Source organism: Hypanus sabinus, chromosome 10 (genome assembly GCF_030144855.1).
Source record: "Hypanus sabinus isolate sHypSab1 chromosome 10, sHypSab1.hap1, whole genome shotgun sequence".
In the NCBI taxonomy this organism is placed as follows: Eukaryota; Metazoa; Chordata; class Chondrichthyes; order Myliobatiformes; family Dasyatidae; genus Hypanus; species Hypanus sabinus.
Genome location: NC_082715.1, coordinates 21,910,277 through 21,936,947, shown reverse-complemented (window position 1 = coordinate 21,936,947; position 26,671 = coordinate 21,910,277). Strand labels below are relative to the sequence as shown.

General features: G+C 41.2%; 1 protein-coding gene across 1 annotated transcript in view; it reads right to left on the bottom strand.

Moving 5' to 3' along the window:
• The window catches only part of clvs2 (clavesin 2), a 106,706-nt gene that overhangs the window by 57,832 nt on the left and 22,203 nt on the right, over positions 1–26,671 (bottom strand). The window contains exon 2 of the mRNA XM_059981236.1: positions 25,561–25,735. Coding sequence (XP_059837219.1) covers positions 25,561–25,735 — 175 coding nt within the window. The remainder of the gene's footprint in view (positions 1–25,560; positions 25,736–26,671) is intronic.

Sequence of the window (26,671 nt, the reverse complement as noted above, 5' to 3'; positions counted from 1 at the left end):
TCTCCACACTATCAAGCGTCTTACCATTAATATTATATTCTGTCATCATATTTGACCTGTTAAAATGAAAACCGAGCAGCACAATACAGGTCCTATGGCTCACAATGCTGTGCTGAACATGCATTTACTTTAGAAATTACTTAGGGTTACCCACAGCCCTCTATTTTTCTAAGCTCCATGTACCTGTCCAGGGGTCTCTTAAAAGACCCTCTCGTATCCGCCTCCACGCACTCACTGCTCTCTGCGTGAAAAACTTACCCCAGACATCGTATCTGTACCTATGTCCAAGCACCTTAAAACTGTGCTCTCTCATTTTAGCCATCTCAGCCCTGGGAAAAGCCTCTGACTATCCACACGATCAATGCCTGTCATCATCTTATCTCTGTCACTCCAACAAGAAAGGGCCAAGTTCACTCAACCTATTCTCTTAAGGCAAGCTCCCCAATCCAGGCAACATCTTTGTAAATCTCCTCTGCACCCTTTCTATGGTTTCCACATCCTTCCTGTAGTGAGGTGACCAGAACTGAGCACAAGTACTCCAAGTGGGTTTTGACCAGGGTCCTATATAGCTGTAACATTACCTCTCAGATCTTGAACTCAATCCCATAGTCCATAAAGGCCAATACACCGTATGCTTTCTTAATTACAAAGTCAACCTGTGCCGCTGCTTTGAGTGTCCTGTGGACTCGGACCCCAAGATCCTTCTGATCCTCCACACTGCCAAGAATCTTACCATCAATATGATAGTCTGCCATCATATTTGACCTACCAAAATGAACTACATCAGACTTATCTGGGTTGAACATCTGCCACTTTTCAGCCCAGTATTGCATCCTATCAATGTCCCACTGTAACCTCTGACAGCCCTCCACACTATCCACATCATCCCCAACCTTTGAGTCATCAGCCAATTTACTAACCCATCCCTCCACTTCCTCATCCAGGTCATTTATAAAAATCATGAAGAGAAGGGGTCCCAGAGCAGATCCCTGAGCCACACCACTGGTCACTGAACACCATGCAGAATATAACCCATCTACAACCACTCTTTGCCTTCTGTGGGCAAGCCAATTCTGGATCCACAAAGCAATGTCCCCTTGGATCCCATGCTTACTTTCTCAATAGGCCTTCTATGGGCTACCTTATCAAATGCCTTGCCAAAATCCATATTCTCTACATCTACTACTCTGTCATCATCAATGTGTTTAGTCACATCCTCAAAAAATTCAATCCGGCTCGTAAGGCATGACCTGGCTTTGACAAATGCTGACTACTTCTAATCATATTATGCCTCTGCAAATGTTCATAAATCCTCTCTCTCAGGAGCTTCTCCATTAACTTACCAACCACTGAATTAAGAGTCACTGGTCTTTAATTTCCTGGGCTATCTCTACTCCCTTTCTTGAATGAGGGAACAACAGAACAACATCAGCAGCCCTCCAATCCTCCGGAATCTCTCCTGTCCCCATGGATGCAAAGATCACTGCCAGAGGCTCAGCAATCTCCTCCCTCGCCTCCCACAGTAGCCTGGGGCATTACTCATCCAGTCCCAGTAACTTATCCATCTTGAAGCTTTCCAAAAGCACCAGCACATCCTCTTTCTTAGTGTCTATATGCTCAAGCCAAGTCCACTGTAAGTCATCCCTACAATCGCCAAGGTCCTTTTCCATAGTGAATACTGAAGCAAAGTATTCATTAAGTACCTCCACTACTTCCTCCAGTTCCATATACAATTTTCCACTGTCACACTCGATTGACCCTATTGTCTCACAGCTTATCTGTTTGCACTTCACATACTTATAGAATACCTTGGAGTGTTCCTTAATCCCGCTCACCAAGGTCTTCTCATGGCCCCTTCATCTGTCTCTTCAGTTTGGTTCTCACAACCCCCCCCCCCCATCAGTTCTAGTTTAAACTCTCCCCAATAGCTTTAGCAAACCTCCCTGCCAGGATATTGGTCCCCCTCGGATTCAAGTGCAACCTGTCCTTTTTGTACAGGTCACGCCTGCCCCGAAAGAGGTCCTAATGATCCAGAAATCTGAATCCCTGTCCCTGCTCCAGTCCCTCAGTCATGCACTTATCCTCCACCTCACTCTATTCCTGTACTCACTGTTGCATGGCACAGGCAGTAATCCAGAGATTACAACCCTTGTGGTCCTGTTTCTCAGCTTCTTTCCTAACTCACTGTAGTTTGTTTTCAGGACCTCCTCCCTTTTCCTACCTATGTCATTGGTACCAATATGTACCATGATCTGGCTGTCCACCTTCCGTCTTCAGGATATCATGGTCATAATCAGAAACTTTTCGGTCCCTGGCACCTGGGAGGCAAACTACCATCCATGCTTCTTTCCTGTATCCACAGAATCGCCTGTCTGACCCCGTAACTATAGAGTCCCCTATCACTGCTGCCTTCATCTTCCCTTCCCTACCATTCTGAGCCACAGGGCCAGACTCTGTGCCAGAGGCGCAGGCACTGTTGCTTCCCCCAGGGCAGGTTCCACCCCGCCCCCCACAACAGTACTCAAATAGGAGTACTTATTGTTAAGGGGCACAGCTACAGGGGTACTCTCTAGTGTCTGACTCCTGCCCTTCCCCCTCCCCCACTGTTACCCACTTATCTGTCTCTCGAGGCCCTGGTGTGACTACTTGCCTATAGCTCCTGCCTGTCACCCCCTCACTTTCCCTGACCAGACAAAGGTCATTGAGCTGCAGCTCCAGTTCCCTAACACGCTCCTTAAGGACCTGTAGCTTGACGCACCTGGCACAGACATAGTCATCCGGGAGGCCGGGAGTCTTCTGGACATCCCACATCTGATACCCAGTACTGAACACCGGCCTCACAGACATACTTCCTATTTCTTTAACTTACCTCACCTCAACCTGTTATCACCGTAGCCCCGATGAGCCAAGGCCCTCCCACTTTGATGTGTATGCTATAAAGCTGTCTTCTTTTTAAATTCTTCCCACTGGTCTAACTCGCTGACATCCACATGCCTGCTCAAGTCATGCTCATTGTTTCAAGAACTGCTCAGAAATCTGATGACAGAGGGGAAGAAGCTGTTCCTAAAACATTGAGTGGGTGGCTTTAAGCTCCAGTGCCTTCTCTCTGATGGTAGTAATGAGAAGAAGGCATGTTATGGCCGATAGGGGTCCTTAATAATGGATGCTGACTTCTTAAGGCATTGCCTTTTGATGATGCTCTTGACGGAGGGGAGGCTAGTGCCCATGATATGGAGCTGGCTAAGTTTACTATCCTTTATCTGATGATGGGCATTGGTGCCTCCACACCAGGTAGTGATGCAACCAGTAAGACTACTCTCCATGGTACATCTGTAGAAATTTGCTAGAGGCTTTGGAGACAAATCAAATCTCCTCAAACTTGAATTTTATGAGATATATAGGAGAAATTTTCAGCAGTTTTGAAGATCATGGGGAGGAATTATTCCAAGTCATTTCCATTCCATATCTTTTCATACATATAACTTATACCACTTCCTTATTCCCATTAGATGTCCTGCTCTTTACCTTTGAACTGATACACTGTGAAACTTGTTTTATCCTGATTATACATGGTTAACATTATTGATGATCCATTAGCTTTAATTGATCAGAAAAATAATATGCCATTGGTGCTTCATATTGAAGTTGAAGGGTAAAGGTTATATAGGTCATTAATTGCCTGAAAGGCAAAAAGCTATTATAAATGGAAGACAGACTACTAAGATGACTAAAAGCACAATTAGCGTAAAACAAAATTAGATTCAGCTTTACTTCTTGCATGCAGTTAGTTTGATTTAAGGTTTGCCCTCTCAACTACAGTGTAGGTGATGCATATTAAAAAGCGCATTGAAGATTGTAATTATTCCACTGACAAAATAGACAACATTGTAAATTCCAATAATGATGACAATAGTCAACATTTCATAATATTTATCTATGCATTTACTGATCCTCTTTTGTTTTTCTTTTATATTGAGATTATTTCCTGCAAAAATTTAGCTGATCTATTTTTATCGAGTGCAGTTTCATTCTTGATCTTGCTCTATTTTTTTTTTATCCACATTATGTCTTAATTATTCTCTTTTCTAGTTTCTTTTTCTAATATATTTTCCTTACCCGGCATGCAGGTAAGATCAGTTAGACTCTAGGTTGTGGAAGCAATTCAGTGATGAGGCAAGAGAAGATATCTCTTCCGGTTCAAGAGCCTGATCCTTGAAGAATAATAATTATTCCTGAACCTGATGGGTACCTTCTTCCTGATGACAGCAGCAAAAAGAGAGCTTGACCTGGGTGGTGGGAGTCCTTGATGATGGCTGCTGCTTTCCTGTGACAATGCTCCATGCAGATGTTATCAGTGATGTCAAAGGCCTTACCCATGATTAACTGAGCTGTATCCATAATTTTTGTAGGATTTTCTGTTCAAGGGCATTGGTGTTTCCATACCACAGCGTGATGCAGCAAGTCAACATGCTCTCCACCACACAACTGCAGAATTTTCTCAAAGTTATAGCGTTTGTGCTGAATCTCCACAAACTCCAAAGGAAGTAGAGGCTCTGTGTGCTTTCTTTGTAATTGCTCTTACGTGCTGGGCCCTGGACAGGTCCTCTGAAATTATAACACCAAGGAATTTAAAGTTGCTGACCCTCTCCACATCTGATCCTCCAATGAGGACTGGCTCGTGGACCTCCAGTTTCCTACTCCTGAAATCAATAATCAGCTCTTTGGTCTCGCTGACATTGAGTAGGAAGTTGTTGTTGGGCACCGCTCAGCCAGATTTTCGATCTCCCTCCTACATACTGATTCGTCACCACTTTTGACTCAGTCAATGACGGATCAGGAAGGAAACATTGTTTCATTCTCAGGTAATTATTTGTTTTGCATTTTTTCTCTTTACTTTCGTCCCTTATTTCTGCCACTTTTATGATCACTGTTTCTGCAGCCCTCTATTGCCTCTGCAGTGATTAACGACAGTTAGCTGAAATATTCCTACAACCTATGAACTCACTTTCAAGATGTCTTCCTGTCACGTTCTTGATATTTATTGCTTATTTATTTATTTGTCCACCCTGTTAGGTGCGGTTTGACATCACAGGGCTATACATAGTGACATGCATGCACTTAGGTAACAAATTTTCTTTGAACTGTGATTCACTGCTATGTAGATATAAGGGTGTGTTTTCCTTTGTGCTAAATTTAAGATATCAGGTTTTGGCTACCAAAATTAGCACAGCCTCCCTGAACTTCTACCTCTTCAATTATTCTAATTTTTTTGTTCTTTATTATTACCACTCCATCATCTCTCTGGATCTGGCATCCCTGTTCCTCAAATGCCTTTCCTGAACCTTTTATTCCCAGTTCCCCCCCCCCCCTTCCCTTTGTCCACCACTCTTCACAGCTTTCCTTCTCCTATCCCTATCCTGACCCAAGGAACTGTCCCTAGCATAACGAGAGAATCAAAAGGACCCTGAATTGCCCGGCCTGCCTACACAGCCTGTTATCATAAAATGCAGCCCTCATAACTACTTCTGTCAACATGTCAGTCCTGGAAATAAGCACAGAGGTTAGACCTGAAAAGATATCTGTGGGATAGTGACAGGATCATATGACATTATATGCAGCAGTTCCACAGTATTATACTGTATTAAGCTCACACTGACTTATGGTTATGGCTTATGAATATATTAGCACAGGAAACTGGTAGTAAAAATTGCACTAACCAATTACTGCGGAATAGCATTGTGGCAATAAATTTATATTACTCGGCAGGCACCTCTCCCCCATTGTACAAGGATTTTTCAAGCAGTGCTTTGTGAAAGTATTGTCTTGATCACATTTGTCACCATGTGCTTGCAATCATTTCAATATATATTTATGACACAGGACAGTTTCCATAGATCACATAGTAGTAAGCTGTCTTCTTTTTATGTCCCTTACTTCAATGGAGACATCTTTCTGCTGCTTTCCCATCATCTACCACCAAAAACAATAAAACACTATGATGCATTAGCCACAATTCCAGGACTCCAATTGTTTGTCAGACAGTATAAAGCAAGCCACTTCTGGCTATTGAAAACATTGGTCTGGTCTCCATTAATCAACGAAAGCGAGCGAAGATATTTCACCATCAGGAAGCCTGTCAGAGCTGCTGACAAATGACGCGATATGAAAAAATATACTCAAAGCTATCTGTGTGGCATCTTTTAAAAAGCAGTCTTTTCAAATGGTGAAATATTTCTCAAAGTGAGTAATGTTCCTTCTTTGAATTCTAGGAACAGCACACAACTGTCCAGATGACTGATCTTCAGAATTCATACTCTGGAGCAGGTCAACTAATTAATAAATGAAATTGAATACAACAAATGCCATAAGTAGAAACAGTGGGCAGTCTTTTCTTTTCCTGAATTTTGAAGTAGAAAATTGGGTGGAGCATCTTCAAGTTCCTGGACATCAATTTCTCTGAAGATCTATCCTGTGCCCAACATATTGATGCAATTATGAAGAAGGCATATCAGCTGCTACATTTCATTTGGAGTTTGAGGAGATTTATTATGTCAGCAAAGACTCTAGCAAATTTCTATAGATATACTGGGGAGAGTACTCTGACTGTTTTTAACACCATCTATATTGGAGCTGCCAATGCATGGGGTCAGAAAAACATTGTGGGGAGTTTTAAACTCAATCAGTTCCATCATGAGCACTAGCCTCCCACCAATGAGGACATCCTCAAGGAGTTGGCATCCATCATTAAGATCCTCAGCATATAGGATGTGCCCTCTTGTTAATACTACCATCAAAGAGGTACAGGACAACACACACAAATGCTGGAGGAACTCAGCTCAGGCAGCATCTATGGAAATGAATAAACAGTTGACGCTTCAGGCCGAGACACTTCTTTGGGACAGAGGTAGAAGAGACTGAAGATACATACTCAACACTTCATGAACAGCTTCTTCCCCTTCTCCACCAGATCTCTGAAAAGTCCATAAATCCATGAATTCCAGCTCATTATTTTGCTCTTTTTGCACTACTTATTTTTAATATTTCTTATTGTAACTTACCTTGCAATTTTGTATGTATTCCACTATACTGCTGTTGCAAAACAACAAATTTCATAACATATGTCAGTATTTGATAAAACCGATTCTGATTTCACTATGAAGGACTTCTCCAAGTGTCCAGCAGCCTCTGCCATCTGCTGATCCAGTACCTACTGGGACGAGAGAATCTGCCTTGTTGAGGCACGGCAAATACCTGAGCTCGACATGACTAATAGTAGTTAAAATGAAAGTGTAGACACAGAACCCATTGGTAAAACTGGACATGGTCTTTTCCAGCTCATGGTAATAATAGTTGTTGAAATGTATTTAACTGCATCCTATTTTCAAAAAGGACAAGATGATAGATGGAGAAGCGCATGTGAGTACATTTGCTAGTCGGAGGCAATAACTTCAAGTCTTTAAAATTTCATAAGATCTTAAGACCATAAGATATGCAGATAGGAACAGAATGAGCCCATTCATCCCACTGAGTCTCCTCGGCCATTCCATCACGGCTGATTTACTAACCTTCTCAAACTCATTCTCCTGCTTTCTCACAATAACCTTTGATGTCCTTATTAATCAAAAAGCTATCAATATCTGCTTTAAATATGCCCTGTGACCTGGCCCCCCACAGCCGTCGATGGCAAAGAATTCCACAGATTCACCACCTTACGGCCAAAGAAATTCCTACTCATCTCTGTTCCAGGAACATCCCTGTATTCTAAGCCAATCAAGTGGCAGCAACTCAATGCACAAAAGCTTGCAGACATAGCCAAGAGGTTCGGTTGTTGTTCAGACCGAACATCAGAATGAGTCAGAAATGTGATCAAAGTGATTTTGACCATGGAATGATTGGTGATGCCAGTCGGGGTAGAGCGAGTATCTCAGAACCTACTGATTCCCTGGGACTTTCATGCACAACAGTTTCTAGAGTTTACAGGGGCTGGCGCAAAAAACAAAAAAAAAATCCAGTGAGAAGCAGTTCTTTGGGCAAAATATGCCTTGTTAATAAGAAAGGTCGGGGGGAATAGCCAGATTGGTTCAAGCCTGACAGGAAGGTGACAGTAACTCAAATTACCATGTATATTATATTAGTGTACAGAAGAGCATTTTGAATGCACAACACAGCAATCCTTCAAGTGAATGAGCTGCAGCAGCAGAAGATGGTTCATTTTCTGCATGGAGGTCGGTGACCAGTGGTGTTCCACAGGGATCTGTTCTGGGATTCATCCTCTTTGTGATTTTTATAAATCACCTGGATGAAGAAGTAGGAGGGTGGGTTAGTAAGTTTGCTTATCACACAAAAGCTGGGGGTGTTGTGGATAGTCTGGAGGGTTGTCAGAGGTTACAGCGAGACATCGAAAGGATGCAGAACTGGGCTGAGAAGTGGCAGATGTACTTCAACCCAGGTAAGTGAAATGGTTCATTTTGGTAGATCCAATTTGAAGACAGAATATAAATGGTAAGATTCTTAGCAGTGTGAAGGATCTGAGATCTTGGGGTCCATGTACATAGGACACTCAAAGCTGCTGAGCAGGCTGACAGGGTTGTTGAGAAAGCGTATGGTGTGTCGGCCTTCATCAACCGAGGGACTGAGTTCAAGAGCTGTGAGGTAATGTTACAGTTATATAAGACCTTGGTAAGACCCCACTTGTGTTCAGTTCTGGTCACCTCATTACAGGAAGGATGTGGATGTTATAGAGAGGGTGCAGAGATTTAGAAGGATGTTGCCTGAATTGGAGGGTGTACCTAATGAGAATAGATTGAGTGTACTTGGCCTTTTTTCCTTGGAACAACGGAGGAAGAAAGGTAACCTGATAGAGGTGTATAAAATGAGGAAGGCCAGTGATGTTGTGGGGATGGAACTGGACTCTCTGAAGGTGCTGTCTGAAAAGAGGATGCTGTCCAAGTTGCATGCCATCTTGGACAATGTCTCCCATCCACTCCATAATGTACTGGTTAGGCACAGGAGTACATTCAGCCAGAGACTCATTCCACCGAGATGCAACACTGAGCGTCATAGGAAGTCATTCCTGCCTGTGGCCATCAAACTTTACATCTCCTCCCTCGGAGTGTCAGAGACCCTGAGCCAATAGGCTGGTCCTAGACTTATTTCCACTTGGAATAATTTACTTATTATTATTTAATTATTTATGGTTTTATATTGCTGTATTTCTTCACTATTCTTGGTTGGTGCGACTGTAACAAAACTCAATTTCCCTCGGGATCAATAAAGTATGTCTGTCTGTCTGTCTGCCTGATCGATCATATGGATAGTCAGAGGTTTTTTCCCAGGGCTGAAATGGCTAACATTAGTTTTAAGGTGCTTGGAAATAGGTAACAAGGGGATATCAGGGGTAAGTTTTCCATACAGAGAGTGGTGGGTGTGTGGAATGCACTGCCAGCAGTGGTGGTGGAAGCAGATACGATAGGGTCTTTTAAGAGCCTCTTAGATAGGTTCATGGAGCTTAGAAAAATAGAGGGATATGTGCTAGGGAAGCTCTAGGCAGTTTCTAGAGTGGGTTACATGGTCAGCACAACATTGTGGGCCAAAGGGCCTGTAATGTGCTGTAACCTTCTATGTTTTATGTTTAAGATCACAAACACACACTCAGTGGCTACTTCATTAGGTACAGAAGGTACATAATAAAGTGCCCACTGAGTGTAAATATAGGAATACAAATAAAATAGTCACTACTTATTTTAGGACAGTGAATGGTTGAGGTGAATTCATTAGGGTGAAAATGAAAGCTGAAGGGAATATGAAGCAATCTGCATAAAATAATCCTCCATTCATTCCTTAAATGATGACTTATTGCTTCAAGCTACTTAATCTCTGGCCAGCAGAAGCAAGGGCATACTGATAGGCTGACGTGAAGTGCGGTCAAATGAATCCCAAGTGGAACATCGACAAAGGCTAAATCAGTTGAATGAGCTGTAAAGTCCAGACAATTCTCTTTAACATTTAGTTGAAAAATATAAATCAGCAAAGAAACTCTCTCTCATACTTGACTGGATTTACTGTGCAGCAGAATGCTTTAAGTTTCCTTTAGTAACTTCATTCACCACCTTTTCAAAATCAACATCATACGAGCAAACAGGTCAGTCACAAAGATAACTCCGCTTATTTCAACACTCACGTTTAATGAGTAATCATTGAATATCGAAGAATGCAGCACAGGATCAATCAAGCCTTTTGTCCCTGAATGCCTGCATCAAACACAAAGCTGAAGATTGCCTGTGCACGAGCCACACCCCTTCATTTGTGTGAGTTGTTTGCTTTTTGCATGGGGGGGGTGTTTGATATTCTTGGTGCCATTTGCACAATTTGTTTTTTGGCACAGTGGGGGAGGATTTGATGTTCTTGCATGATTTGTTTTTTTTGTGCATGGGGGTGGTTAATGTCCTTTGAACGGCTTCCATGGTTTTCTTTGTTTAATGTCTGATTGGAGAAGACGAACCTCAGAGTTGTATCCTGCATACATATTTTTATAATAAATGTACCTTGAACCTTGAAACTTCCCCACATACTTGTGTATCTATAAAACACATTCTTAAATGCTACTATCATACCTGCTTCCACCAGCCCCTAATACCCCCACCTCACACCACAGCCATTCCAAGCACCAACTACTCTCTGTGTAAAACCTCGCCCCACATATCTCCTTTGAGCTTTCACCCTCTCTCCTTAAATCATGTCTTACAGTACTTAACATTTCTACCCTGCATAAAGGTTCTGGTGACCTATCCTCTCAGGCTCTGAAAGACTTCCATCAGGTCTCCCCTCCTCCTCTGATGCTCCAGAAAAAACAACCAACATTAGTCCAAGCTCTCCTTACTTCTCCAAGCAGAATCCTGGTTAACTGCTTCATCCTTTCCAAATACCCTCTCAATACTCTCTCCGTTGAAGTTAATCATGCCCTATGTCGTCTTTATCACCTTGTCTACTTGCATGGCCAATTTCAGTTCACCATCAACTTTGATCCCAAGATCCCACTGCACATTAAGGGTCCAGCCACTAACTGTATACTTCCCCCTTACATTTGACCTCCCTACTTATAACACTTCATGCTCGGGAGAGTTTGCAAATAGTATTAGTTTATTCAGTTGCACATGATCAAAAAGGTCAACTAGATCTTAAGACCAAATGATATAGTAGCTTTAATTGGGCCATTTGCCCATTGAGTCTGCACTACCATTTTAATCATGTGATTCATTCCCCTCTCAGCCCTAATCTCCTGCCTTCTCCCCATATCCCTTCAATCTCTGCCTTAAGTATACACAATGACTTTGTCACCTGTGGCAACAAATTCCACAGATTCACCACGCTCTGGCTAAAGAAATTCCTCCTCATCTCCATTCTGAAAGGACATCCCTCTATTCTGAGGCTATATCCTCTGGTCTTAGACTCTCGCACTATAGGAAACATCCTCTCCACATTCACTTTATCAAGGCCTTTCAATATTTGATAGGTTTCAATCAAATGAAGTTACAGATGACTTAGTCTGCTACTCTTGACATGGATAGAATGGCCCCCCCCATACTTCTTAAAATGTCAGTGAAACAAAACGCACATTCTGAAATGAATGAACATACAAAATTATACAAGACAGAAGGAACCCACTTGTCCTATAATAGCTACATAATATCCTCTCCGGAGGATCAAAAATGTATTAAATGGAAGGTGTAAAATATTCAACCCCTCCGGCATTCACCAGGAACATGATTTAATGCCACTTCTGCTGTTCAATTTTATTCCCAAATACTTTGTTATATTTAATCTTGCCTATGATCTGTATTAGATCCAGTGATGAGCTAGTGGTAGAGTTAGTGGAGTCATAGGCCTGGATAAATTTAATCCAGATACTTCAGTTCAAAACACCATCTGGTTCACTAATGTCCTTCTGGAGGGAATCTGTCATCCAGGATCACCAAAATAGCTTAAGCGTCCTTTCTTTCATAGACTCTTAAAGTTATAGTCACGCAGCATTGATACAGCCTAACAATTCCATGCTAAACATTTGATCCACCCAGCTAACCCCAATTTCTTGTGTGTGGTCCAAAACTCTCCAGGCCCTTCCCCTCCGTGTACCTATCCAAATGCCCCTTAAATAATCATATTATACCTGCCTCAACCACTTACCCCAGCAGCTCATTCTATTTTCCCAACATCTTTTGCATGCCCTTTGAAATCTTTCCACTCTCATCCTAAATCTATGCCCCCTAGTTTGGAATAGCCTACCTTGGGGAAAAGCCTGTTACCATCTACCTTATTCATGCCTCTCATCATTTAAATATTTATGTAACTTTGTCCCTCACACGCCTACAGTATTATGCAAAAGTCTTAGGCACACATAAAAAAATTCTGTATAGTGAAGATGTTTTCAAAAATATTGAAATTAAGTTTCTAAATATAAAAAAGTTTAATATAAAGAGCAGTAAAGTACTAAACCAAATCAATGTTTTTTGCGATCACCTTTAAAACTGCATCAATTGTCTTTGGTACACTGTCGTGCACCTTTATAAGAAAATCAGCTGGTAGGATCTTGGAGAATTTGTCATAGTCTTCAGCTGTCTCACTTGCTTCTGTCTCTCCAGATAATTCCAGACAGTCTTGACGACATTAAGACCAGGGTTTTGTGGCGGCCATACCATCTGAAACCATACAAAATATCTAGAGTCGCCAAGATTTTTGTACAGTACTGTGCATTCCAAGGATTAATGACTTAAACATGAGGAAGTAAGTGGAAGCAGCTACTTTGGGACCTGACTAACATACTGGTGCACCAACCGTCTCAGTTCCAGAGCAATTATGTTCTATGTTCTGTGTTCTGTGTTCTGAATGGAATGTTGAATCCTTCTACACTCAAAGTCAAATACAACAGCTTCTGGGAAATTACATTCTCTGTAGCTGAACAGGCCATTTTGGCTTTAAGTCATCCATCTGTGTTTCTCTCTCTCTCTCTCTCTCTCTCTCTCATGGCTGAATTATTATCCCATCAATTCCGTTCTCCTGTCCTCTCGTCCATGACCTGTGGTGCTCTGACTAATCAAAAACCTATAAAGCTCTTGAAGTATACCCAATAATTTGGCTTCTACAGCCAGCTATGGTAATAAATTCCAAAAATCCACCGCCCTCTGGCTAAAGGAATTTCTTCTCATCTGTGTTCTAAAGGGATGTATCTCTATTCCAATGCTGTGCCCTCTGTTCCTAGACTCTGCCACAAAAAGCAACATCCTCTCCACATCAATTCTAAATAGGCCTTTCAATATTGGATAGGTTTCAATGAGATTCCTCCCTCATTCTACTAAATTCCATTGAGTACAGGCCCAGAGCCACAAATCACTCCTGATACGGTAACCTTTTCATTCCTTGAATCACTCTTGTGAACCTCCTCTGGATCCTCTTCAACATCACCACATCCTTTCTTAGATAGGATCCCAAAACTGTTCACAATACTCCAAGTGTGGTCTCACCAATTCCTTACCAAAGCCTCAGCACTGCATCTTTGCTTTATATTCTAGTCCTCTCAAAATTAATATTAACATTGCATTTGCCTTCTTTACCACCGACTCAACAGGCAAGTTAACCTTCATGGAATCCTGCACTCTCAAGTCCCTTTGCAGCTTTGATTTTTTAAAAATTGTCTCCATTTAGAAAATAGTCTATGCCTTTATTCCTTCTACCAAAGTGCATGACCATATGATTTGATACATTATATTCCATCTCAGAATTTTGCCCATTCTCCTAAATTGTCTGAGTCCTTCTGTAGTCTTTCTGCTTCCTTAACACTATCTAGCCCTCGCCCCATCTTTGTATCATCCACAAACTTGGCCACAAAGCCACCAATTCTGTTATTATCCTCTGACAGCCTCTTTTTACCCAATAATTGAGCATCTCCTTAATTTATTCCCTCGTAGCTCTGGCCTCAACCTGTCACTGATGTCCACTTTCTCCTAACCACCCGTTCAATATACACAGCTTCACAGCTTCAATATACTGGTGCCCAAGAAGAGTATGTTGATCTAACTCAATGTCTATCACCCAGTTGTACTTATTTTCTCAATGATGAGCATTTGAAGAGGCTGGTCATACAGCCATAGAAAAATGTGGCCCTTTGGCCCATCTAGTCCATGCTGAAACTATGAAAACTGCCTACTCCCGTGAAGCTACACTGAGATCATAGTCCTCCATACCTCCACCATCCATGTATCTATCCAAAATTTACTTAAACTTTGAAATCGAGCTCGCATGCACCACTTGTGCTGGCAGCTCATTGCATGCTGTCATGATCCTCTGAGTGAATGTATCCCCTCATATTCCCCTTAAACTTTTCACCTTTCAGCCTTAACCCATGGCCTCTGGTTATAGTCCCATCCAACTCTGTGGAAAAAGCCTGCTTACATTTACTACATCATAATGTAGTATACCCTCATAATTTTGTATACTATCAAATATCCTCTCAATAGTCTACGTTCTAAGGAATAAAGTCTAAAAGATTGGTTAGACATGACCTACCATGCAAGAAGCCATGCTGACTATCCTTAATCAGTCCATTTCTATCCAAATACTTGTATATCCAGTTCCTTAGAATACCTTCCAATAACTTTCCCACTACTGATGTCAGATTCTGCCGCCTACAATTCCTGGTTTATGTTTAGAGCCTTTCTTAAACAGCAGAAGAAAACTGGCTATCCTCCAATCCTCTGGTACTTCTCTTGTTGCTAAGGATGATTTAAATATCTCAGCCCTGCCAGTTTCTGCACTTGCCTACCGTAGGCTTCAAAGAATCACCTTGTCAGACCCGACCCTGGGGATTTATCCACCCTGATTTGTCTCAGAACAGGGAACATTTCCTGCTCTGTAATTTATATAGGGTCCATGAAGTTACTGCCACTATGGCTCACTTCTGTAGACTCTGTGTCCCTCTCCTTAGTAAATAATGATGCAAAAAAAAGTAAGATCTCCTCCATCTTTTTTGGCTCCACACATGGATTACCAATCTGATTTTACAGAGGTCCAATTTTGTCCCTTGCAATCCTTTTGCTCTTAACATATCATGTAGAAACCCTAAGAATTCCCCTTCACTTTGTCTGCTAGGGCAAGATCAAAATTTCTTTTAGCTCTTCTGATTTCTTTCTTTAGTGTTCTTTTGAATTTCTTATATTCCAAAAGCACTTCATTTATTCCTACTTGCCAATATGTATCTGCTAGACACCTCCTTTTTCATTCTTAACCAGAGCCTCACTAACTCTTGAAACAAGGTTCCCTGGACCTGTTACCTATATCTTTTATTCTGACAGGCACATACAAGCTTTGGTCTTTCAAAATTTCACTTTTGAAGGCCTCCCACTTATCAAATACACCTTTGTTAGAAACCAGCCTGTCTCAGTCCACATTTGCTATATCATTTCTGGTACCATCAAAATGGTCTTTTCTCCGATGTAGAATCTTATCCCATAGACCAGACCTACTTTTTTGCATGTATACTTTGAAATGGCATTCTGAATGGTTGGTGATAAACCATATCAGCTCCTGCCTGAGAAGAGACATGGATCTGCTCCAGTTTGCTAGGAGCAACAGGTTCATAGCAGATGCCATCTCATTGGCTCTTCACTGGAACATCTGGAGAGCAAAGATATAGACAGCAGGATGCTCTTAATTGACTACAGCTCAGCACTCAATACCATCATCCCCTCAAAACTAATCAATAAGCACCAAGACTTTGGGCTCAATACCTTCTTGCACAATTGGAAACTGGGTTTCCTTGCTTGTAGACCCCAGTCAGTTCGGATTCGTAACAAAATCTCCGTGGTCTCCAACAACACAGGCGCACCAGAGGGCTGTGTGCTTAGCCGTTCCCTCCACCAACCCCCTCTGCTCCATTTACTTTACACCTATGACTGTGTGGCTAAGCACAGCTCCAATGGTATTTTCAAGTTTGCTAATCTCAGGGTTGGTGCATGGCCAAGTCATTAAGGCATTGGTCGAGTGATCTGAAAGTTGCTAGTTCAAGCCTCACCTAAGGCAGCGTGTTGCGTCCTTGAGCAAGGCACTTAACCACACATTGCTCTGTGACAACACTGGTGCCAAGCTGTATCGGCCCTTGCCCTTCACTTGGACAACATCAGTGGCATGGAGAAGGGAGACTGGCAGCATGGGCAACTGCTGGTCTTCCATACAACCCCGCCCAGGCCTGCACCCTGGAAACTTTACAAGGTATAAATCCATGGTGTAACGAGACTAATGGATGCCTATTTTTATTAATCTCACCATATACATTATTAATGTATATGGTGACATAAAAGTATTTTGATAATACATTGAACCCTTGAACTTTGAAAGAACTTAGAAGACACACGTTAGTTGTGACCTACAGTAAGTTTTTTACTCAGAGAGTGGTGAGTGTGCGGAATGGACTGCTGGCAACGGTGGTGGAGGCGGATACGATAGGGTCTTTTAAGAGACTTTTGGATAGGTACATGGAGCTTAGTAAAATTGAGGGCTATAGGTAAGACTAGTAATTTCTAAGGTAGGGACATGTTCCACACAACTTTGGGGGCTGAGGGACCTGCATTGTGCTGTAGGATTTCTATAGTTCTGTGTTTCTAAATATGAAATTGTGCTTTGCACACCTAAGGAGCAATATCTTTAGTGTTAAACCCATTTACATCTTCCTCTAAAATGAAAACATCTACAATTATCTCACCTAATTTCAAATTGTTTCCACTATTGTTTATTCCATTAACTTCAATTTTTCTCTGGAATGAAAATGTTTCACCATCAACTAACTCTATTCCCAATCAACCATTTTGTTGCATCAACAAAAATGAGATGAGCATAATTTGCCTTTTATAGATCCAGGCTGCATTTCTTTTGTTATTCCATGTAACACTCCATTTTCTCCAAAATTATTGCTCTCAGCAACTTCTCAACAAAAAAAAAAATTAATACCTTTCCAGAAAATTTCTTCTAGTTCATTTTAATGAACAGTGGATTAATTTGAGCAATTTTCTAATATTCTGGCAATGCTCAATATCCAAAGAGGACCAATTAATGATTCATGAATGCTTTGCTTTTGCATGCCAGAAGGTTTGGTACTGGGGCCTCAACTTCTTACCCTTCATATAAATGGCTTGGATGGAGGTAGCAAAGATGGTTGCAGATTTGCTGATGACATGATGGCGTGCAGGAAAATAAAGGTGAGGAGAACATTAGCAGACCACAGAGGGCACTGGATAGTCAAGGTGTATCGGCAAAGATTTGGCGAAGTGGGGAATGTAAAACAGTCCATTTTTAGAGGGAGAAATAAAAAACTAAACATATTATCTAAGTGGTGGGAGGCTGCACAGTCTGAGATTGAGGAAACTGGATGTGATAGTGGACTACTTACACAAGGTTGTATCCAGATAAAGATAGATGAGGCTTTTTTTACCCCTGTCAGATGATTGTGAGTCTTTATAACTCTCTCCCTCAAATGAAAATGGAAACAGTGTTTAGATATTTTTGAGGTGAAGGAGGTTGAAAGGTTATTTCAGAAAGGAATGCAGATTTGGTGCTACAGTAAGATGAACAATAATTTATTGAATTATAGCCAAAATCCACAACCAATGTATTATATGTTTTCCATTATGCATCACTCTAGTAGTGAATAGAATTAAGGAATAAAATTAACAATAAATGATACAATGACCATTGCTGAACTACACTGAATGCATAAGAAGGGTCATTGATACACATGGGTAAAAGTGTTCCTGCATTCTGAAAGCACTGTTTCCAGAAATAGACTCAGTAACGATGGGGCAAAGGTGCATGAGTGAGCATGGTAATGAATTCACACAAACATTCTTCCAATGAATTAATATCTCCATGGATGAATTCAGACTCAACCATTGGATAGGCGATAATATTGAAACAAAAGTGAAGAACTTCCCACTTTGCTAGATTTCCTTTTCATTGACTTGTCATAGTACCACTGCTTTCAAAGAAACAATTTCACTTCTGTGGGTTCTTCAGAATCGCTATCATCAACTCTCCAGGTGTAACCATATAACCATATAACAATCACAGCAGGGAAACAGGCCATCTCGGGCCGAACTCTTAATCTCACCTAGTCCCACCTACCCACACTCAGCCCATAACCCTCCACTCCTTTCCTGTCCATATACCTATCCAATTTTACCTTAAATGACACAACTGAACTGGCCTCTACTACTTCTACAGGAAGCTCATTCCACACAGCAATCACTCTCTGAATAAAGAAATACCCCCTCGTGTTTCCCTTAAACTTCTGCCCCCTAACTCTCAAATCATGTCCTCTCGTTTGAACCTCCCCTACTCTCAATGGAAACAGCCTATTCACGTCAACTCTAGCTATCCCTCTCAAAATTTTAAATACCTCGATCAAATCCCCCCTCAACCTTCTACGCTCCAATGAATAGAGACCTAACTTGTTCAACCTTTCTCTGTAACTTAAGTGCTGAAACCCAGGTAACATCCTAGTAAATCGTCTCTGCACTCTCTCTAATTTATTGATATCTTTCCTATAATTCTGTGACCAGAACTGTACACAATATTCCAAATTTGGCCTTACCAATGCCTTGTACAATTTTAACATTACATCCCAACTTCTGTACTCAATGCTCTGATTTATAAAGGCCAGCGTTCCAAAAGCCTTCTTCACCACCCTATCTATATGAGACTCCACCTTCAGGGAACTATGCACTGTTATTCCCAGATCTCTCTGTTCCACTGCATTCCTCAATGCCCTACCATTTACCCTGTATGTTCTATTTGGATTAGTAACAACTTCCAAAGTAAAATGTTTTGCATATACAGGAAGATTTTGGCCTGTAAAAGTTTCACGTTTACTCCAAAGTGTCTCCTCAACTATTCACTATCAAAATTCACCATTACAGAGCTTGCATTGTCGAGTTATAGAACACTATCAGACAGATACAGGCCTTTTGTCCCATCTACTCCATGCCAGACTATTAATCTTTCTAGTCCCATTGACCTGCACCTGGATCTTCGCCCCCATACCCCTCCCAGCTATGTACTTAACCAAATTTTTCTTAAATTTTGAAATCAAACTTGCATCCACCACTTACGCTCACAGCTCGTTTCCACCTCTCTGAATGAAGAAGTTCCCCCTCATGTTCCCTTTAAAAAATCACCCTTCACCCTTAAATGGCCTCTAACTCTACTCTCGCCCAGCTTCCATGGAAGAAGCCTGCTTGCACCTTCCCCTATCTAAATCACTCATTATTTTTTACACCTCTATCAAATCTCCCCTCATTCTCCTGCACTCTTGAAAATAAATTTCTAACCTATGCAATCTTCCCCTCTAACTCAGATCCTCAAGTCTTGGCAACATCCTTGTAAAATTTCTCTGCACTCTTTCAAGATCATCTGGTCTTTATTAACATAGGCATATAAAGGTTCAAAGGTTCATTTAATATCAGATTATGTACCCAGTATATAACCTGAAATTCATCCTATTCACAGATATCCATAACAAAGAAACCCACATGGAATGAATGATAGAAACAAAAAGCCCCAAAGTTCCCACTCCCTTCGCACAAGCAACAGCAAAAATATTGCCCCTCGCCGCCCACGCTAGCAGAAGCACCAACCTTCCCAAACACCCCACCATGCAAGCAACAGCAGGAGATCCCAAAATGGTCCTGGATCCAGAGACCATCAAACGACAGATCATAGATCAGCACTTCAGCATCTCAGAGTCAGGCTCTCTTTCCCAGTGAGGGAGGGAGAAGTTGCTACCTGCAACAACAAGAGCGGAGACCAGCAATTTGCTGCTCTGATGTTACAATCTTCCATATTGCTCCTCCAAGCCCTCCGTCTCATGGACCGGCAGGCTCTCACTCTCCAATATGTGTGTGAGAGAGAGAGGGGGAGAGAGAGAGAGAGAGAGAGCGGGGGAGAGAGAGAGAGAGAGGGGGGGGGAGAGAGAGAGAGGGAGAGAGAGAGAGAGAGAGAGAGAGAGGGAGGGAGAGAGGGGGAGAGAGAGAGGGGGAGAGAGAGAGGGGGAGAGAGGGGGAGAGAGAGGGGGAGAGGGGGAGAGAGGGGGAGAGAGAGGGGGAGAGAGGGAGAGAGGGGGAGAGAGAGGGGGAGAGGGAGAGAGGGGGAGAGAGAGGGAGAGAGAGAGAGGGGGAGAGAGAGGGGGAGAGGGGGAGAGAGGGAGAGAGGGAGAGAGGGGGAGAGAGAGAGGGGGAGAGAGAGAGGGGGAGAGAGAGGGGGAGAGAGAGGGGGAGAGGGGGAGAGAGGGGGAGAGAGAGGGGGAGAGAGGGAGAGAGGGGGAGAGAGAGAGAGAGAGAGAGGGAGAGGGGAGAGAGAGAGGGGGGGGGGAGAGAGAGAGGGGGGAGAGAGAGAGAGAGGGAGAGAGGGGGAGAGAGAGGGGGGAGAGAGAGAGAGAGAGAGAGAGAGAGAGGGAGAGAGGGGTGAGAGACAATGAGTGAGAAGGAGGGAGAGAGAGAGAGAGAAAGAGATGGAGAGAGGGAGAGAGAGAGAAAGAGATGGAGAGAGGGAGAGAGAGGGGGAGAGAGGGGAAGAGACTACAAGTGAGAAGGAGAGGGAGAGAGAGGGGGAGAGAGTGAATCACTTGAGTACTGGGGTCTTACTCTAACAGCAGCTGGAGTTAAGTAAATGCACTGCCTGTTGTTTCAATGTTTCAGTCTCTCACGACGCTTCAGTCAGTGAAATCGGCGAGGAAACAGGTTGTCCATGGGGCCACTACCTGACTTTCAACCTCCAGGCCTGAGGGTACATGATTTCCAGGCCAGTCCTGGAGGTAGCAAAGCGCAAGGCTGCACAGTCAGTCCAAAAACCCAGCCCACTGGAGTTCATGTTAAATCAGGGTAATGTTCTAATACATAAATGACCATCCTAATAGAAGCTTCTTGGATGAAATAACTGTCCATACAGACAGCTGGAAATTGAAATTGCCATCAATGGATTGACTATTCATTATATAACTGAAGTAAAAATGAAGTGAATTGTGATGTGTGTCATGGTGCTAATCTAGCCCTCACAATATACAACTCCCACAAATTGTACATTTCCCAAAATTTTAGATTTTCTATAGTTACATAAAAATAGATTCTCACTGCAATCTGCTCCACACTGCACACTTTTGGCTTCAACTCAGATGGATTTGAGGGTGGAGTGTTGAGCAGTGGATGAGTAAATTCCTCTCAGGAGGTAGATGAGACACTAAAATAGTTGTGCCTCCATATTAAGTAAAACTTTACTTTCAACACCCACAAGGATTATTTCCAATACCTTCTGGACCGCAAGAATTTAACTGAAAATGGAGTAGCACTCTCCATTGAGAACTGCTTGCAAGCTAGAAGGAGTAGAAGTATTTCCTCCACAGTACCACCACCATTGACTACAGATATAAGACCATAAAACCATATGATATAGGATCATAATGAGGCCATTTGGCCTATCAAATCTGTTCCACCATTTCATCATGGCTGATCCATTTCCCTCTCAGCCCCAATCTCCTGCCATTTCCCCATATCCCTTCATGCCCTGACTAATCAAGAATCTATCAATCTCTGCATTAAATATATCCAATAACTTGTGTTATGTATTTGATATTTCAATAATGTTTCAGTAATCTTGGTTGATTAAGAATTTTTCTTTTTCCAATCTTTTTATTGAGTTTTATATATAAAAAAATAACATAACATAATATTGAATAGGTTGTACATACATTAGGCTTGAAATTGAATTAATAATAAGATATTAGTATCTTATTAAAATATTAGCAAAATAAACACCATATAATAATCAGTCAAACCTATATTGATTATATATGAAAAAGGATCATCACTAAAAGAAAGAAAAGAAAAAAAATGTAAAAAATACAAGAAAAAATATATATTAAAGAAAAAAATAAACCTAAACTAACATGGGCAATAATAATAGTTTATATGTACATGATAGTGTCAAGAACTCCGGAACTCCATACCAGAACAAGGATAAAAAGAGAAAAGGTCCGGAAAAGGCCAAATTAATTCATATGAAAATGTCTAATAAACGGTCCCCAGGTTTCTTCAAATTTAATTGATGGATCAAAAATAGTACTTCTAATTTTTTCTAAACTCAAACAAGAAATAGTTTGAGAGAACCACTGAAACGTGGTAGAAGGATTTACTTCTTTCCAATTTTGTAATATAGACCTTCTAGCCATTAGGGTTGCAAAGGTGATCATTAGGTTGATTAAGAATTTTTGTTCATTCAAATAACTCATTCCTGGTTATATGTATAAATACATGAATTGCATACGTCATCACACTACCACATGATGTGTGCGCACCTTGCTTCATGTTAAGTCAAACTACATCCGTATTTTTTGATTCCCATGAGTTTCTTTGAATTGGTTTAATGCTTATAAAATACAAAACGTAACAACTTGGCCTCCATAGCCTCCTGTGGCAATGAATTCCACAAATTCACCTCTCTCTGGCTAAGGAAACCCTCCTCATCTCCATTCTAAGTCAACATCCTTCTATTCTGAGGCTGTATCCTCTGGTCTTAGTCTCCCACACCATAGGAAACATCCCTCCACATCCACTCTACTGAGGCCTATCATCATTCAATAGATTTCAGTGAGGATATTACCTAACCACACCCACAGAATTGCTTGTGCACATATGCAACCTCTTTCTCACACACTTCCTGTCTCAGAGTTAGTAGCAGAGGCACTTAGCATGTCTGACAGCAGCTGGGGAAGAGAAATAGAGTTAATGTCTCAGGCCAGGGACCCTTTATTTCTCTGTTTCTTTTTTCACTGCTGCTGATTGATGTGTTCAGTGTTTTCAGCATTTACAGCGTCTTTTGATAAATTTTCAGCACAGTCTCCCTGTCCCTGGATTAAGCACTTGTAAATACTTTCATCAGAACAACAAGGGACTGGACATTCAGATATTCTTGATAATCATTATACAATCTAGTCACTTCCATGTACTGTGTGACATTTGCATAGGTTAAGTGGCTCATTCGCTGATTGTGAAGTATTAAAGATTCAACAGTATCAACAATCTTCTTCCTTCATTATTACCAATGAAATCGCTTTCTTAAAACATTTTAAGAAGATACCCCCATTCCTACATCTTGAATGAAAATGAAAATAGGCAATTGTCCTGTTTTTCATAAAAATACTGCTGTATTGTTGAAAGTACAATTGCTAGCAAATAAATTATACTTAAAAGTTGTTTAGAAACATAGAAAACCTACAGCACAATACAGGCCCTTTGGCCCACAAAGCTGTGCCGAACATGTCCTTACCTTAAAACTGACTAGGCTTACCCATAGCCCTCTATTTTTCTAACCTCCATATACCTATCCAGGTGTCTCTTAAAATACCCTATCGTTTCTGCCTCCACCAGCGCTGCCGGCAGCCCATTCCACACACTCACCACTCTCTGCATAAAAAACTTACCCCTGACATCTCCTCTGTACCTACTTCCAAGCACCTAAAAACTGTACCCTCTCGTGCTAGCCTGGGAAGAAGCCTTTGTCTAGCCACATCATCAATGCCTCTCATCATCTTATACACCTCTATCAGGTCATCTCTCATCCTCTGTCGCTCCAACGAGAAAAGGCCAAGTTCACTCAACCTATTCTCATAAGGCATGCTCCCCAACCCAGGCAACATCCTTGTAAATCTCCTCTGCACCATTGTTTGTGTCACCATTTGCAGAATTGTGTCGAAAGATGATTATTAACAATTCTATTTTGTTACGCAAGTTTTATACCAGTTATAAACAGAATCATCACAGAATTTGTTGACGTAAAAAAGGCCATTCAGTCCATTGTGTCTATCCCACACCAGTTCCCCTGTTCAGCTCTCAGCCTACAGATGGTCATATGGGCCTTCAAGTGCCCACCCAAGTACATTTAAATGTGATAGAAAACTCCACTATACCTCAAGGAAGGACGACTTACATTTTCAGTATACTTTGAGTGAAAGAAGATTTACCTTGGCAACACTGTAATTGAGCACATCCACAAGGAACGATTCCACAAAAAAGCAGCATCCCTCATGAAAGTCCTCCACCATCCTGGCCCTGCTCACCACAGGCATCAGGAAGGAGGTACAGAACCCTTAGATCCCACACTACCAAGTTCAGGAACATCAACCACCAAGCTCTTAAACCAATATGGATATATTCACTCATCTCAGCAGTGAACTGATTCCACAATATATGGACTCACTTTCAAGGACTAAACAACTTGTGTTCTCGTTTTTTTTTTGTAGGGGGGGGGCTGTATTTACACAGTTTGTTTTCTTTTGCACATTTTTGTTTGTCAGTTGTGTGTAGTTTTTTTTTATCAATTCCGTTGCATTTCTTCACAATGCAATAAAATGAACATCTGAGTAGTATATGGTGATATAAATGTACCTTAATAATAATTTACTTTGCTTTAGAACTTTGGTACTAATACTATGATTTGACTTAAATTTATACCACTCATTATCAACTGCTGTCAGAGGAAATACAGTAGATTCTTCCTAACAACAAAGAAGGCATTACAGCAACTATATTTCATTCGGAGTTTGAGGAGATTTGATATGTCACCAAAAACACTCACAAGTTTCTACAGATGTACCATGGAGAACATTCTAACTCGTTGCATCACCATCTGGTGTGGAGGGATCTACAGCAAAGAATTGAACTAAGCTCCAGAGAGTTGTAAACTTAATCAGCTCCATCATTGGAACTAGCCTCCATAGTATCCAAGACATCTTCAAGGATTGTTGCCTCAGAAAAAGGTGATATCTGTCATTAAGGCCTACAATCACTCAGGCCTTGTTCTCATTGCTACCATCAGGAAGGAGGTACAGTAGCTTGAAGCCACTCTATGATTCAGGAACATCTTCTTCTCTTCTGCCATCCGATTTCTGAATGGACGTTGAACCCATGAATACTACCTTACTCACAATGTTATTCTATTTTTGTACTACTTATTTAACTACTTAATAAATGAATACTTACTTACCTCTTGAAACTGTATTTTAACCCTCCAGTCTCCACCTCACCTCTAGCCAACTGATACCATGATGTTGCCCATATATCATTGAAGCAATGTGATATGATTCCTTCTCCCTAGACGCTGTTCAATGTCTTCTTCTAAAATTATCCATCATAGACACTGTGTTGAATTAATTTACCAGAAACCAATATTAATAAAGATAACCTGGATAATAAAAACTGAAGGAAGACTAAAGAGTGTTGTACGAGAGCTACAGAATAGTTATCCCAGAAATGAAAACCATTTTAATCTGTTTCATTTTGTTCTGCAGTTTTTTTGCTTGTACCAAGTACCAGATGCTTTTCCTGGGGATAATTCAATTAAACATTTAAAGTATTTTGTTCTTGAAATTTAATTATCACATCAAAAACAAATCATAACATTGGACAGTGCAAGATTTTGTACAATTTGCAGTCACATCAATTGCTACCATTATAAAAAGAAAAGTTTTACCTGTAGTCCTTCAATGGCTAACCGGAGCATACTTGGTGTTAATTTGGAGGCTTGCTTGAAAGTAAAGTTGCTCCAGTCTATTATCAAAATAAATCCATTCACTTGAAGTTCCGGGTCTTCAATCATTGCTTCCAATGACAGCAGTATAGAACGCAAAATATCTATAAGGGTATATCTGAAAATGGAGACACAATTAATTGTATTTGGGACCTTTGAAATGGACAACAAACATTTCAATCTTGCGATTGAAGTAAGATAACTATTTGGTTTTCCTATTTTTGGGGATAAGCATAATTATGATTATTATTTATTAACAGTTCAGAATATCAGAAAAAAATCCTTTAACATCTAGACACCAATTGGTTTTTCAGAGCAACCAACAACTTAAATGAGAATATATATGGTAATATATACACTCCATGGCCATTTTATTAGGCACACTGTGCACCTGCTTTTGCAAATATCTAATCAGCCAATCATGTGACAGGAACTCAATGAATAAAGCTTGCACACATAGTCAAGAGATTCAGTTGTTATTCAGACCAGACATCAGAACGGGAAAAAAAGGGAACTAAATTACTTTGACTGTGAAATGATTGTTGGTGCCAGGTAGGGTGAGTATCTCAGAAAGTGCTGATCTCCTGGGATTTTCACGCACAGCAGTGTATAGAGTTTACAGAGAATGGAGTGGAAAGCAAAACACATCCAGTGAGTGGCAGTTCTGTGCATAAAAAAACCTTGTTAATGATACTGGTCAGTAGAGATTAGTCAGATTGGAGCAAGCAGCCAGGAAGGTGGTAGTAACTCAAATCACCATGCGTGTTACATTAGCATACAGAAGAGCACAACACATTGAGCCTTGCAGTAGATAGGCTCCAGAAGCAGAAGACAATGAAGATACACTTAACGGCTACTTTATTGCTTTAACATCTGATTCTACGGATCTGAGACTTTTAACTTAAACCTAAAATTTAAAATCTGAAACAATGACTGATCCACCAACACTCTTTAACAAAGGAAAATTGCCTTTTTTCTGTAACGTATGCATGATTCCAAATCTACTCTGATGTGGCTAATTCCTGTGGAAATAAAATAAGAATAAAAGCAGATA